The following is a 16,366-nucleotide window of genomic DNA, read 5'->3' on the forward strand; positions in this document are numbered from 1 at the left end:
CGGCTTCAACCTATTATTACTCTCGCTCTGGTTTTGGAGTTGCTACTTTGGCATCCTGAGCCTAAAATGGGTTAAAGTCTAAGTTGTCAGTCAGGTATTCAATGTGACTGCAGCACACAGTGGTGCTGAGCACTCTGTTGTCTGTGAGATCCCTGATGTAGTTCTGGTTCACAAAGGGAGGGATGTACTGGGGTGAGCATGGGGCAAGGCAGCACTGTTGGGGCTGGGGAGCCAGTAGCATCAGTTTGCTACTTAAATCTTTTTTTGTAGGCAGTGTGAGGAAAAGAGGAGTAAGGAAGGTTGTGAGGGAGGCTGTGAAGTTGGAAATTGCATTTCTGTTAAGATGTAATATAGAGGAGAGCACAAATGGAATTATAATGTGAGGAGCAGAAGCTGACATCGTGTGATACCTGGAGGTAGAGAAGATGGCTTCATAAGGGGAAAGATGATTCTATGATTCTAGACTTTGGTAGGCCTAGACCATGACAGTGGCTGCTGTTAGATTCAACTGAGAAGGGGCAGCTGTAAGAGGATTTAAAAGGACATCTTCATATGCTGTTCTTTCTAGCAGTAGTTTTCTGCATATGTTACAGTCACAGCAAGATTTTTTGCTTTTTCTTTATTGAAGAACATTGTGTAAAAATGAATCTTTGAGGGAGAGAAGTTAAAAGAGAGAAACTATGGGCCTCGGGGGTCTCTGATCAATTGAAAGGCCTGAAATTTAGGTTTCATGCATAAAGAATCTTCAAGAATGGGTGTTTGGCTGGGTCTGTGGAGTTCCAAGCATTAATGATGTGTTTGAGTTGGCAGGCATATTTTTCAGAAGTGATAGAGGGACACAGATTTTGGAGTAGAGGCAGTTTTCCAGACCATGTTCACAAAGGTGGTAGTTCTTAAAAATTGCACAGTAGCTCACCCAGAGACTGGATGTCCAGAAGAGCTTTTCAGGATCTCTACTTTATAAACAAATGGAGGATGTTCTGATAGAGAAGGGAGGAAAAAAGTAGCTGAGAATGAGACCAAGGTCTGGATCATCACAGAAAAGATCACTTAAAACTTAAAAAGCATGGGAATGGAAAAGTGGAAACATCTTTGGATATTGGCAAGAACACTGTTAGCTGAGTCGAACTGAAGTGAAACTCGAGGCAGCTCCTGTGCTTAGACTTGAAAAGAAAATTTGGGTAGTGAATGAAGAGGTGAGAAAAGTATCCAAGATAGGGGAAATGGCTAAGGGATGGAAATTCCCACATAATGCATACCTTTTTATAAAACTTACTTGGAATTCCTAAAAAAAGGCATGGTATTAAACATGAGTGAACGAAATTGTTTTAACATGGTGATAGTAACCATAAGCATTTGCAGTAGGAAATGCTTCATGCATTGCTTAATTCTTGCTCTGTGAATTTAATAACACCCTTCTACAAACAGCAGCAAAAAAAATTGACTTTACAAGTTGCTCAAGCATTGTGCCAAACCTCATTCCTACTTGTCCTCGTAAAAATGACAGCATTTCAGGTTGGCAATTGCCCTTTCTTCAAAGCATCTTTATCTAGAACTTTTCAGTAGAGGAATAGAAGATGCATCCATCATACTTCATCTTGCTTGGTCATGGAAATTCTGCCTTGTAACTATTGAAATGCCAGCCTCTATCAAGTCTTGCAGCTTGAATGCCATTTGCCACAGTTCATTCAGCAGCTGAGCTAACTGCCTGGTGGATTTAGAGGCAATGTTAGGGGCTAGCTGAATGTAATTTAGAAAGGGATGCAAAAAAACCTTTGAAGCTCCAGGGTGAACTTTTTATTGAAAGATTTTGGGAAATGGGGGTGCACTAAATAGTAACTGCCTGTATACTTCTTTCTACTTCAATTCTGGTGCCAGTGTGAAATCTTAAGTAAATCATTAAGTGAAGCTTTGAAGTTTTGCTCTTGCAGAAGTTGAAATTTTTCTTTACCTCCTTAAAAATTTGGAAGAAGTTACATTTCCTAGGGAAGAAGAGCCAGCTATTCTATTATTCTGGCATAGTGTGCAAGCTGGTTCAGTCGTGTAATTTTTATGCTAGCAATGTTCTTAAGATTTCCTGAAGAGAGTGTGACTGGAATAGTTCTGGTCACCTGGGCAAGTCAGACTCAGACTGAGCAAGCAGCACATGTAAAACAGGTGCTTGGAGATGGCTTTTGAATGTTCTGAATGTGCAAAAAGTGGATAAAAAATGACTTGCAGAAAAGCTGTTGTAGAAACAAGTGTTTACGTGTAGAGAATTTGTGGGAGAGAAGTTAAAAGAGAGAAACTATGAGCCTCAAGGGTCTTTCTTACAATTAGAGCCAAGACTGATGAATTACAAATTCCAGAGACTGCACATCAATTATGTCTTGTTTTAACCTGACAAAGACTTGCTGTTCTTTGGATGAAAATAGGAATTGTGCAAAGGTTTCCTGATGAAACTTAAAAGCAAGGTGAAACACGCTTGCAGGTTTTATATTTAATTATGTACTTAGGTTTGCAACAGAACTTCTCTTCCCTCTGGAAGCCTTGATCGGACTCTTTGGAGAGAAACTTCTGAGACTACGTAACTCATCTGAATCAGGGCTCAGTTTATATATAAAATTAGAGGCACTCTTCCTTTGCACGTAATTCTGATACCATGTTCGGTGGATTGGGGATTTGCTGAGAAGCAATTTACTTCAGATTTGTTTTTTGTGGTTGCTGCTGCTCAAGTAGGTACTTCGTACTCCATCTCCCCCCCCCCAGAATTGTATAAGGTAAATCTAGGATGCTTTCTGCCTCTCTGCTTTTTATTTCTCTTTTCCATATTAATAGTCCAGCATCTATAGTTAGAAAACTTAAATGCTTTTTAAAAAAAAACTATGTATATTTGTATTGTTGCTGCACTTCTAAATTTACTCAATTTGAGACCTGAAACCATGCAAAGGAAATCTAAGGGCTTAAAACTTCAGTTGAAAGCTCAGACTTGTGCTAAAACCATTCCATTAGGCATCTTTCAGTAAATTCTCTCCCTATCCATGAGCCTAAAAAGTTCATTTCCTATTAATGTTTTTTAACTTAATGTTTCCTTTAATTCTTTCATTTTCAAAGGTCTTTACGTTGGACTGTAAGGATACTGTAAAGGGTGAATGTCAGGAGGATGGAACCAGGCTCTTCTCAAGAGTCCAGTGATAGGACCAAGGGGTAATGGGTGCAAGGTGAAGCATAGGAGGTTCCCTGTAAACATAAGGAAAAGCTTTTACACTGTGAGGGTGACAGCACTGGAACAGGCTGCCCAGTCAGGTTGTGGAGTCTCCTTCTCAAGACAAGTCTTGTAAAAAAACTCAGAGACGGGGAGAATGCGGAGGGAGCCTCTGTTGTAGCACAAGGACAATCATACTAATGCTTGTTTTGCAGGAAATCTTTATTTAGCTTAGCAACCTCATTTTTAATTGTTCCTCAGCACTGAAGCATAATCTAAGGAGGCTAAAGCTATGTAGGAACAGAGGAAATGCAAACGATGGGGAGGTTGGGGGTGGCAAAGACACAGTACTATAGCTGGAGAGTCTGACAAGCATGAGGGAGGAGGGCATTGAACCTTAATTAGAGATTATTTACTATCAAGCTTGATGGCCTGCAGCAGTAGAGACTGATGCCTTATTCTTACAGCTTTGTTTATAGTTTTGGTTTGTGGTTTGTTTTTTTTTTATAACATGCAACTGAGATGATATGGCAGGCACTAAGGGCTGCTTCTCTGTAGGAAACCAGGATTTTCTACTTTGTGTGACACTTTCCATTCACGACTGATGGCAAGGCTGGGTTTGTGTATCTGGACAGTCGAGGAAGGGTGTGGGTGTGGATAAATAAATATCCTTATCAGCCTGGAGTGGAGAGTTAACTAGCAATTTTCTGGGCTGTGCTGACATCTGGTGGCATTTTATATAACTATATAAATATTTGAATTATTTTTCATTCAGATACAGGGCAATTACCCGTCTATACTCTGCTTGCTTTTTTCCACTGTTCTGTTATATTTTGTGGCTTCTATATGGTGGCTTTTCTCCCAATATATGCTGAAGGTTGAGAGTACTCTGGTAACTTCAGAGACTACCTCAGTATTACTTTTCCACCCTCTCTTGTAAAACATTGAAGTGACTTCTGCAAACTGCACTTAGCCTGGGAAACCTTCAGTGAGAAATAGAAGGTGTCTATAATGTCTCTGGTTCATGTGGGACTTTGAAGCTAGCATTGCCTCCAGCAGGGGCAAGGCCTATATGACCTCCTGAGATGTATTCACAGCTGGATTGTTCTATGATTTACTCCTTTTTCTTAATCTGAAATTGTAACTCAGTGTCTTTGTTTCTGCAGTTCATGCTTTTGTTTCTACTGCTGGATTCAATGGGTGAGCCAGCACAGGACTATTCTGTTGCTTTCAGGATTACCTGGCACTCTGACTGGCTTGGCTACTTGATTAAAGGACAGGGATTTCCATCTTCCACTGTGTGTCATAGAGACATTCAACCCATGGTCTCAGTCAACATGTAAAATTGGTGGAATTTTTATAAGAAATGTGTCTTCTGAGCTCAGAAATATCACAGATTGAATTGCTGCTGACCAGAGAGCTAATTTACTCATGACAAACAGCTTGAGAAGGAAACCTTTTAATTCTTGCTGGTTTTGCCTTCTTTACCATTGCAGTTCATGTTATTTTGTAGCAGACTGTAAAGTGAAGGTGATGTGTACCTTGGCATTTATTTCAACTTTCCAGGCTCCTGGAAAGCTCCAAGCTTTCTTATGAATGGTAAAGTGGGGCATGCAATTACATAGGCATAGTCCCCCTCTGTCTCTTTCTTGCAGCTGTAGTTCTTTGCTTTGACCAAAGTGATACCCAAAAGCTATTTTTCTGACTGCAAGAAATGGGCTTTGAGATATGGGTCCTGATTTCCAGAAGCACTGGAATGAGATGCAAGTAATGGGAGAGGATAAAATGGTAGATAACTTTGGTCCAGCAGAAACGTACTTCATGACCAAAGGAAAGCTGTTTCTTCTGACAGATATACTGAGCTATAAATTGTCTTTATATAATGGTGAGCAAAGTACCAGTTTGGGGGCAGCCTTTCTAGGGATTAAGCTCTCAGATAAAGCTCTTCTGCTTTTTTAATAGCAAATTTAACTTTTCTTAAAGTAGGTTGCTGTGTTTTGTTCAGATGATTCAGGTCCCCAGTCACTTGCTTGTGTTTTCTGCACATTCTTTGACTTTTTTTGAGTAACAAGCATTAATAATATTGCCCCAAAGTGTTTCTTATGTTGTACTAATACATGTTTAAGTGGAATTTTTTCTCCTCTGAGGATTTTGGCTTTTGTTCTACATAAGCAAAATTTTATTATGCATTATTATTATATTCTTGTTTGGTTTTTATTTTTTTCCCCTTCTACCCAGAGGTGGTATATTTAAGGAAACAGAATGCTTAATCCATTTCTGAGAGGAACATATCAAGACTGCTGTTAACAGTCATCTGTTTTTATGTAACTGAACTCTTAAATTTACCAAGCCATGACTTTAAAAGTATTGTTTCTCCTTACCATATTCAAAGGTGCCCCAAAACCATCATTCCTCTGGTAACTAGAAATAAGCCAGATATTTTAGGCATTCCTCTAAGCCAGCACTCTAGGATTTTGCTTTTAAATTGTGCTAAAGGTTTCCTGTCTTTCAGAAGAATAACATTTCCTGCTTTTACTCGTGGAATACAAATGCAAATTTTCTGCTTGATAATTTGTTTTCTTGTTTATATGTACATTCATTAACATGGTGAATTCTCTCTTTTCCACAGGCACAACTTCAAGAGATTTATGAGTACTTTGGAGTGAACTGGTGGGAAGCCTCGCAGTACCACAGTGGCAATAGCAGTGCCTGTCCTCTGGAGATGCTGATGCTCAGCTTCTTGTGAACTTCCTTCTTACCCCTCCCAGCTTGGCCACAAAGGACTTAACATTGATTTGGATTCATATGGTATAAACCAGTCAGAGGTTTGGGGTTTTTCCCTCCCTTTACTTGACATCTGCATGTTTCCAGCAGTCGATGAAGAAGTCTGTTCAAGGTCTGCTGGCATTTGGTCTGTTCTAAGAGCTCTGAGTGACAGGTACTGTAAACATCCTACACTCTCAGCTGTGGAAAGTAAGAAAGCTGGGAGAAGGCTGTTTACTCTCTCTGCCTTAGAAATCATCTGGAGGACAAGGATGGAGTATCGTGAGCTCTTTGTTGATTGTATTTCTGACAACCTGTATTTCATATTTTACATTGTGGTGTCAGTAAGCAAATAGTAGCATTATATCATGTCATCAGTGTCTTGTGTTTTGACTGAGGTCAGAAGGGCCTTACACTATGTTTTAGCTGCACTGTTTGGTTGTGGGAAACTTAAATAGTTGCAGTAATACATTACAATATTTCCATCCTTAAGCAGCTTCTAAAACAGACCTGTCCCACTGTTTGGTTATAGATGGTGGTACATACAAGTTATAGTGTAGAGGTCCTCAGGTTGACACATCAATTGTGTATTTAATCAAAATAATCCTTAAATGTTTGGTTCTTGTTTTCCAAGATTCACTCAATTCTTGTTTTCCAAGATTCACTCACTGGCTAGGATCAGAGGTCAGTAGGGGACTTCAAATAGCTTTCTTTTCAAAGAAATTCAGAAATTTGAAAACTAGTTAACTCCATCCCTAAATTAACTGAATTAAAGATACAAAAGTAATTACCTTATGTTTTTCAGTTGCTGTTCCCTGCATCTTGCCCCCCCCTAGACTGTATGGATCTTTTTACTTGCCCTGGCAATCTTCCTCCTCCTGCATGTGTTTCTTTCATTCTGGTTTCTGTCAGCCAAGTAGAGTTTCTAATTTTAAATGCAGAATAAACTGAAAAAAATAATTTTTAAATCTGATACTCTGCTGGCATGGTCTAAATCTTCATGTACAACAGCTTTTCTTAAGCAGTGACTTTGGCGGAAAGAATATTTTCCTTTTTTTTTTTTTATATTTATGAGAGAGAATACCTTTTGTGCTATCTTAAGAAATTGCTCATAATACGGTTTCATTCAAAGATCACCTTTTAGCTCCTTTTGCAATAGCATTCTCACATCTTCAGATCCTTTTGCTTCAGCTTTTTAGCAAAGGCACTTAACTGTGAAATCTTTGATATAAGGGCTGTTCTAAGAGTTTAAATATCAGGGTCTGGAAAGTGATGGGAGTCTAGACAACAGGAGAATGGTGAAAGATCATGAAAGGATTTGACATAGTGCTTATACAAAAAAGAACTCAAACTGTTAGGCAGAACTAAAAAAAAGTGAATTATTTCAAGCAGTAATTATTTTTCTGGCTTGCCTTACTTTTGCCAAAAAGGAACTGGAATCACAGGGCCCATTAGAGTGCTGTAGTTAAGGAGTAAGGTTGTGAGTAAAAAGAAGGTTGAGGTCTGGCTGTGCAGTAACTGAGACCAATGCTTCAGGTTTGGAGTTTTGACTCACATTTCATGGAGTAGTTTCTAAAATAAGCAGAGTTTGCCTTTTAGAATGATTGTTTGAAGGAGGCAATAGCTGTTCATACTAGTCAAACGATAGAGGGTAGCATTTCCTAATACACAGGGCTCCCTTGGCAGGCTGCTGAGCATGATGGAGCACACAGTTAGATCCTCCACTGTGTGATAATAGGGATTGTAGGCTATGGTGTTGAGGAAAAACAACCTCCTGGAAGGAGGTAACATCCTGAAATTGTGTTGTAGTTTTGGTTTGGTTTACATATTATTCTTACTTAGATTTGATTTAGGTTTCGAATAATTCTGTGTCAACTGAAAAAATTCTCTATATTTAGCATAGCTTATTTGTGCATTTAATAGGGAAATTCCATCTTCAGTTTCATCAGCATAAATTGAGACTCCTGGAGGCTTTTTCATACGTTTTTCCTTGTCCATGCTTTCCTGCCCTTTTGCTTGTGCTGACATTGTTTGTTTAAACTGTGAGCTAATTCAGTGGCTTGACCGCACTGAAAGCCAAATAAGCAAAACAGCTTTTATGTGGATCAGCTGTGCTGTGGCCTAAAATGCTACTGAAAATGCTAGTTCCTTCAAATATTGCCACTTTTCTGAAGAGCTAGAACAGTTTATTCTAAAGAGGTTATGAAATTCTAAAGCAACTACAGGGTTTTGTTTCTTTTTGCATTTTATTTTGATAATAAATTCTTCTGTTAATGGAGTTTGAATGCATTACCAAAAATGGTCCTAAATAATAAATCAATATAAAATTTTTCTAATTAAACTTTTTAATTTCTTGAATGCCAGTCATGTTTCTCTTTGAAAGATTGGTTTGTAAAGTCTAATAACTGACTTGTGTTGGTCATAGGGAGCAACCAGTAATTTTACTATCTCCAGAATTTAAAATGTAAAGGTATCCTCTGATGTACTTGCAGCATACTGAGCACTGTACAAATTGCATTATTTCTTTATCACAGAGGGTTTTTTTTCCCCCAGGTATCACTTGACAAGAGAAAGGCAAATGTTACATCCTTTTCTTTTGTTAGTCTCAGACTTCAAAGAGTTTAGGATTCTTTACAGTCTATCAGTTAAATGTAGAGCTCTCCAGTTGTGAAAAAACCAAAGGGCTATTTCAAAACCCTGTTACCAGTAATGAGCTTTGGATTTGATCCATGGAGAGAGAATCTGGATAGCTACCACAGCAAGTCATCAGTGGGAAATGGCTGGTTGCAGGCATGGCCCCTTTTTTAAAATTTTCTTGAAGGGTGGTTTTGCCAGGATGCAAAAGTGACTTCCTCTGTGTGATTCTTGGCATCACCTGGGACAATAGAATTCTTGCATGTTAAAAGTCAACGTGCTGCTCTGATTGTTTTTATTATTTTATTCTTTTTATGAGAAAGAGGAGGATAGTTCTTATTATCGTGTTTTTGTATTTCTAAGCTTAATGTTAAGTATTATAATTTTTTTCCATCAAAACTTTTGACGAGGAGATGAAGCAGAATATTTTTTTTTTTTTTTAAGCTGTATTTTTTATTACATTGTCCTTCTAGGTAGCTGTCTAACATCCAGTTTTGGTAATACACAGAGTGACTCTGGGAAGAAAGAATGTGTGGGAGTCCTTGGGCAGAGGTGTCGCTTGTTTGGTGATTACAGTGACCTCAAGGTTTACAAGGGAAATTTCAGAAAAATGTTAAATTACAATTTCCAAACAGCTGCTAGTGAGGGAGAGGAGAGGTAAAGAGGAAGAGAGGTATCTGACTTGTGGCTCAAAGGGGGAAAAGTAATATACTGTTTTAAGCATAAACACTTTCTTGGTTATACAGTGAATGAGAGCAGCAATTGTCCTTGAGGCTTGGGTTCTTTTTTACACAGTAAGCCTCACTCTCATTGATTCTAGTTCAGACCAGGAGAATTTAAAGGTATATGAGAAGCTATTGTGCTGTTAACACATATTTGAATTGAAGAGGAAAAAAAGAGCTTTGAATGAAAGAAAGGGAAAAAAATGCATCATAGGGACTTCAGTCAGAGCTGCCCCTGAAAGGAGCCAATTCTAGAATTGAATTTTCTGTATCTGATGATTAAGATGAAAATATGTAAAAGCAACTGTCCTTCTAGAAAATGCAAACTAGTGTAGAACATCTGAAATAGAGATATTATGCATTCACATTCAAACATAGATTTTAAAGCTTAAAAATACATTGACTTAAATTCTGAGCAAACACTTTTTTTATTGAAGCATCCTTCAAAATTAGGTTCTCTTTTTTTAAAAAAAAAACTGTTGTGTAACCTGATTCTCTTAAAAACCACTTAATCAAACAGAATGCAAAAGCTGAAGCTTCTTTTATAAAACTTCTGGTTCTTCTGAGCTCTGGGCTCCATCCAAGGCCTACTCTGCTACAGTTAGACTTTTTTTTTTTTTTTTCCTTTGGTTTTAAGGATGTTAGAAATAATTAAATGGAAATACTCTCTTGTAGCAACCACTTTATAGAATAAGCAAACTTCATCTAAGTGTTGCAGTCTGTAACTACAAAGTACCTTGAAAGAAAAGCTGAGGGCTTGCTCATTTGAAATAGTGTAATATGATAGCTAAATTACACCTTATTTAACTCTCCAAAGGGAGTGTATGGTTGTGTCATTTAAGCCTTAGCTTTGCAATACTGACTCCACTGCACAAGCGGATCCAGTCTTGTTCCTGCTGTGGTTAACAGGTTTTTGTTGTTGTTGTTCAGCTGTTAAAATAATACAGCAGAAAGGTGGGCTCTAATCCTGGCTTTGGACAGTTGCACTGTACTTCAGTTTCTCCTTTGTGAAATATGATGCTTTCTCTGCTAATGCAAAACCCCATGTTGTTTAGGAGTGTCTCTTTTTCCAGTGAAGCACATTTCCCAAATTATACCATCACAAGCTGGTTTGTCTGGTTGTGCTCCAGCCTTTCACAATGAGTTAGATTGCACTGCTCACTTGTACTGCCTGGCGAGTGGAAAGATGTGCTTATTACAAGACCTAATATAGGGTTATCATAAAGACTTCTGTAAAAGGTCTTTCGCTTCTGTTGTGATGCCATCCTCCCACGTGTGCCAAGCAGGCATACAGCACCCATTCTAGTGGTGGTTTTAAGTGTGTGCTTAAAGGGCATCCCACAGTTTGTACAGTCATACCCAGGTGGCTGGGTTAGAAAGAGCAGACCAGCTATGGCAGCACAGAAGTCAGCTCCAAGCCAAGCTCGCCCCACTTTCTGAGAGCTTGGATATATTCTTAGGCTGTGGGAGTGTCCAGCCAACCCTGTTTCATTACTTTCATCAGCAGAAATACACTGAGCATCACCACCAACTAAGGATTTCAGGGCTTCACATCATTTGAAGGCTGCCTTTCTCCAGTTGTTTCTGTGTAGCCTAAAGCAGCTGCTGGCTCAGGTGTTCTGAAAAAGTGTTACTAAAATAACACTGCTCTGATGGGCAAGGAATAGGTTGGTGTTGCCAAGTGAAACGATTCTACAATGAGTCTACAAAATCCATGTTCTGTTCCCTGGACAGAAATAGATGGGTTTGTATGTGAATTTCATATGTAGTTTAACTTTGTGCAATTTGACTAGCTTGCAAACAGCTTTGGTAAGGATGGTGAGAGACCACTACAGTAGTATGCTTAGTTCACAAAGTACAGAGGAAATGTACACAGTGGGTTGTTTTTTTTTTCCTAGCAGTGACCGTACTCACTGCACTGGTATTAACAGAGCTGCTAATTAAGATCTTGCATCTTAAAGATGTGCAATTGATGAAATGCCACAGTATGCTTTGTGCTGCCTGCATGGAAGAGCAAATCAAATCTAAATTGAAACAGATCATTTTTTATTGCCTTGGGCTAATTGTGTGTAGCATACAGCCTTCAGATCTAGAAGTGACAAAACCAGTTGTCGCTCCTGCCACTCAGAATAGATGTCTGCCATAGCATCTAGGCTTGCAAGAACAGGAGTGATGAAAACTTGTCTGCTCTTTGCTGAAAAGTTCTGATACTCATGAAATGTCCACTCGTGTTCATGGCTAGAAGTCTGGGGACCTTGGCTCTTCTGATGACCATTGCAGTGCCTTCCATCTGACCCTGGGAAAGGGCTTTCTGGGTATTTATCCCTTACTTTCCCCATTGAAAGTGAAAATCATCAGTTGTCTTTTGTGATCAGACTTGCTGGAGTTTTCATCCTCTGAAAGCCTCAGCAAGTATCCATTTTGAGGGGTGCTTGGTGATACTACACCTTGGAAGACAAGCACTACTGCTTAGCAAAGACCTATTTTCTGATACTTCCAGTAGCAGATTTTACTCTGACAGTGTGTTTTCACCTATACTTAATGCTTTTCTCTCCTGCAGACGTGTGTGTGTTAGCTCAAGTGTTCTTCAGTGGGGACTTGCTGCTCTTTAGTTCAGTCAGAGTAATATCAACTCACCGTGTAGTATAACTTAGGATAGGAAAGGAGCAGGACTGAAACTTGGAGGACAAAAGAAATGGAATGGAAAATATCTGGAAAAGATTAGGAAAATTAAGATTAAGGGAATTTTAAGAAAAGATTAATGGAAAATATTTTTCTATGAACTTGCTGAGCTCTTCCAAGTGGAGGAGAAAAAGGATGAAAAATGAAGAATATAAAAGACAAATTGAAGCTGGTGTCTGAACTGTCAGTTCAGGAAACTCTGGAAACAAACTGAGTGGAAAGCTTTCCTCTGAAGTCCCTATGGAATTTTTAAAGACAAATCTGAATGGAGAACAGCATGGATTTACGTCTTTATATGCAGGAACAGAATAATTACTGGCAGTCAGAAAAGAAACTCCAGATTCTTGGCAGAAAAAGAAAGCCTGCTCAAAGACTCTTACTGGGTTGATTCAAGGTCTTCCAGGGACAAATCTAAGATTTTGTATATGTAAAATAGAACAAAATTGTGAAAATGTAGACATGGGAAATGAAAAATGTTCATATAGGCTTGAAAATACATCTAGCTATATTTGGGTTTTTGAGTATTGTTGCAGGCTGGAATGATGTCTGAATATATGCCAAAGGCATTGTTTATAGCAAGTAAGGTAGTTCCCTATAAAGGAATATATATAGAGAAGTTCCTGCTTCAGATTCTGGTCTGTCACTTAATTTCAAAAGCAAGACTTATTTTGAATATTTTAACAAAAATGCAATTTGTGCTTCTCATTTTAATCTGAAATGAGAGGGAAGGTAAGCTCTTGATGTCATATACTACCAGTTTGAAAAATCTATGTGACACTTAGTCATAGTGTTGCATATGAACTTGGACATAAAGGTCACAATTATTTTTTTATTTCTGTGGGTTGTTTGGGTTTTTTTTTGTTTGTTTGTTTGTTTTTTAGAAGAGGATCTGTTCGTTTGCTCTATTTGATACTGCTAAAATCATTAGGATGCTAGGCTAGTTTAACTCCCCAGCCTTCCTTTCTCTGTAATCTGTATTTGTGTCTAGTGAAGATGTGGAAGTAAGGATTTTATTTCAATCCATTTGAGTCAAGATTCCTATGCTGTGCAAAGATTTCTGGTGAGGCCTTCACAGGCTTTTTCGTGTTGCTGGTTTAATACCATTCCCTGGTTCTGTGGGGATGTGAGGGAGTGAGTCAGAGACTGTGTGCTCTCAGGCTTGTAAAAACCAAGATCCTAGCAGGTGCAACTGGGGGGCCTCTGTGTCCTTAAGCCCTTCTCTTCCAGCTCCTCTGATGAACTTGAAATAAATCCCAGAGGTCTGTCCAGTTTTATTTCTCTTCAATTTAACCTGAAAGAAGGATGAATACACAGAGCTGTCACCATTAGGGCTAGTTCACGTGGCTTAGCAGTGTAAGGTGGGTTTTAATGTCTGTGCTTCTGAAGAGAATTTCGTCTGAGACAGAAAAGGATAGGACCAAGAGAAGAGAGATTCACTTTTTCAAGCAGAACACTGTTTTTTTTTGTTACCTGGTTCCTGGGACTTGCCTGTACATAGACCTGTTCTGAACAGCTCTGCCCAACACTTCAGTGACTGGAATGGGAGCTTCCAAAACTAATTTTAATTTTTAATCATCCATTCCATTTGAAATGTACACCCTGCTTTCATTATAGTAGAGTTTTTAGGCATAAACAAGTTTTGACAATTTGTTGAAAATTGAACTCTTAAATGGAAATATTCTTTACTTTGAATGAACTTCTGAGAAAGATGCTTGGATCCAGACTGTGACTTAAGCATGAACAGTGAGAGCAAACCTGCAGCAGACACTGGGACTGAAGAGGAAGAGACTGAAGTACATCTCTCTCATATACAGCTGAAAAATTAAAGCAGGTGCTGAAATCCTGATAACTTTAGCAAAAACAAAACAGTGAACCAACTTGCATGTGCATCCACAGCAGCCTGCTCTTTCATATTTTGGCCAGCTTTACTCCACTGTTGATGGAATAGGCAGTTATTTTATACTCTTAAGACCTTTACATGTAGCCTGCTCGGGACTGTATTTTCCAAATTAAGTCATCTTAGTCTCTCATTTCTTAAGTACAGAAGGATCCAGTTATGTTTGGGATATAATTTTCTTGTGGGGAAGGGAGGTGGAGGAAAAGGAATCAATAATGAGCTGATCATCCACAGAGAAGAGATTAATTTTTGAAAGGTCAAACATAGTCCCTGCTGTTGCAGACAGTCCTGTAGAGATCAATATTTAGCAGACAGGGCTTATTCCTTTCTGAGATGGTGCCTGGCATTTCATTGGCATCTCCTGCTCCATGTCCCTCTCTCTTGCCTGTCTGCTCCATGGAGTTTGCCCGACTGCACTGGGTGGTATTGTGTACCAACTCTCAGCTGGTGTCCCCCGTATCTTGCATTTGTGTCACTAGGAAATTAAGAGAAACTGGGCTGAGAAGAAGGTAGCTGACCTGGGAAGTTCAAGAGGACTAAATCAGTATGGTTACCTGGAGAGACCTAGAAACAGGGCTGCAAAGACTTAGCAGAAGAAACCTTAGGACATTTAAAGTAGAGAGGAGTCTTGTGAGACAAAGAGAAGAGCAAACCAGGGTAAGATGAGGAATTGCTACTTGATGTAAAGCCTCAGCAGCTGAGGAAATGACATGAAATCCCACAGAAGAGGGCATAAAATGCAAAAGGTGGGCAATGTGTGTGTATATAATCAAATAGCAGCAAGATGTGAGACGGCTCTGCTAGTGTGAGCTTGTGAGAGAGAAACTGGACTTGCTGTACCAGGAAAGCACAGTGAATGTTTTTTGAAGACCTTTATCTAGAAATAACTATCTTGTGGGGGATAGTTTATTTATTTCATGTTTTAATTTTGCTGAAATTTAATATAATTTTTCACTGCATGATTGGACACAAAAGTCATTATGCCGGGGAGCTGTGGATGGCTTCACTAGCTACTGTTCTTACAAAAAAAGAACAGACAAAGCTTTTTAATTTGCATTAGATGAATGCCTACTGTACTGGCTTGTCCATCACTGCAGCATTTCATCTGTCTGCCAGGCTTTCTCTCTGCATCCAATTACGTTGAACAATGTGGGCTTGCTGATTTCTGTTTGCAACACGGGAGTTTCAGTGGACAGAATTTACATTATTCTAATCACCTTTATGACATGAACAGGGGGGTAAAACCCAAAACAGTTCTGATTGTGTGCATGGTGTCTGCTCAGACACAACTTCTGTTGCAGGCAGTGGCAGAGCATGGTTGACTCAGGCTCAGCACTCTGGTCTTGCTGCATCTTACAACACAAGTACTGATTTTTTTGAATTATTTTTTATTTTTAATTGTAACTGTGCAGAGGTGGTTTTTTTTGACTCCCTAAGTGCTTTTTCAGGAGCTCTTAAGCTCTTGCACAGGATAAACAATCAAATGATGCTGATGAGTGCTGTACTTGGTGATACTGAGAATGGTGACACTGAGGAACTGACCAGCTCTGCTGACAAAAGCTGTGAGCTTGGGACACTTGTAGCAGGGTGGTTAGAAAACCAGACTAATCTTGTGCTATGTTAAGGCAACTATAGGATCAGTAGAATGAGCATTTGCAACTCAAGAAAATATGGAATTTCAAACTGCCTACTGCATCAACCCAGACTTGCTGTAGGAAATCTAAATTAAGCAATAAGGTTTCTATTGTGGCAACTCTTAGGACAGACTTTGCAACACATACAAATTCCTTCCATGCCACTTTATTTTTTTCAGGGGCAAGTTGTGGGCATTCAGACCCTTTGAGATAAGTTACTGAGGCACTAAATCAGCAGAACATATCCTTAAGTGCTTTGTTGATGAAGGGGAGACATAAGCTCTTAATTATCTGTGCTGAACAGGGAGCTGGGATGCTCCTTGAGTATCTTTTAAAACCCTTAGAAGCTAGCTGTGCCCTGAAATGAAAGGCCTAGAAGAAGCTGCTGCCTTAGCCTCTAGCTGTACTTGTCTTCTGTGAATGTTCTCACTAACCTTCAAGTAAATGGTGCTTCACATCTGACTCTTCATGGGGATTTTGCCTACCCTGAAGAACAAGCATAATGCTGTATTCAGCTTTAGCTGGAGCACTTTTGATAATTGTCCATTTTATCCAAATGCTACTGCTGAGTGTGGGATTATTAAATAATCGGAAAGACAAATGGGGGATGAAGCCAGGAGGGGAACTGACTTTGTCTTTTATATGTTCACATCTGTAGCATAACCAGGCACTGGGAGATACTTCAGACCTATCAGTGCAATGAGCACTTCAGAGTTCTCTGCGGGAAAAAAAAAGACCCAAACTCCCCCATTCCCTCCCCAAAGCAGCAGGCAATCACAGCTGTTCTCAAGGAGGTTTGTGTCAGCAGATCTTATACAACTATGCTCAGAAAGTTTGTGTCAGCAGCCAT

At 39.2% G+C, this 16,366-nt stretch overlaps 1 protein-coding gene across 1 annotated transcript in view; it reads left to right on the forward strand.

The window, feature by feature from the left end:
• The window catches only part of OGFRL1 (opioid growth factor receptor like 1), a 78,551-nt gene that overhangs the window by 26,638 nt on the left and 35,547 nt on the right, over window positions 1-16,366 (forward strand). The window contains exon 3 of the mRNA XM_030447405.1: window positions 5,814-5,992. Coding sequence (XP_030303265.1) covers window positions 5,990-5,992 — 3 coding nt within the window. The 5' untranslated portion in view covers window positions 5,814-5,989. The remainder of the gene's footprint in view (window positions 1-5,813; window positions 5,993-16,366) is intronic.

This window comes from Calypte anna, chromosome 3 (genome assembly GCF_003957555.1).
Source record: "Calypte anna isolate BGI_N300 chromosome 3, bCalAnn1_v1.p, whole genome shotgun sequence".
Classification (NCBI taxonomy): domain Eukaryota; kingdom Metazoa; phylum Chordata; class Aves; order Apodiformes; family Trochilidae; genus Calypte; species Calypte anna.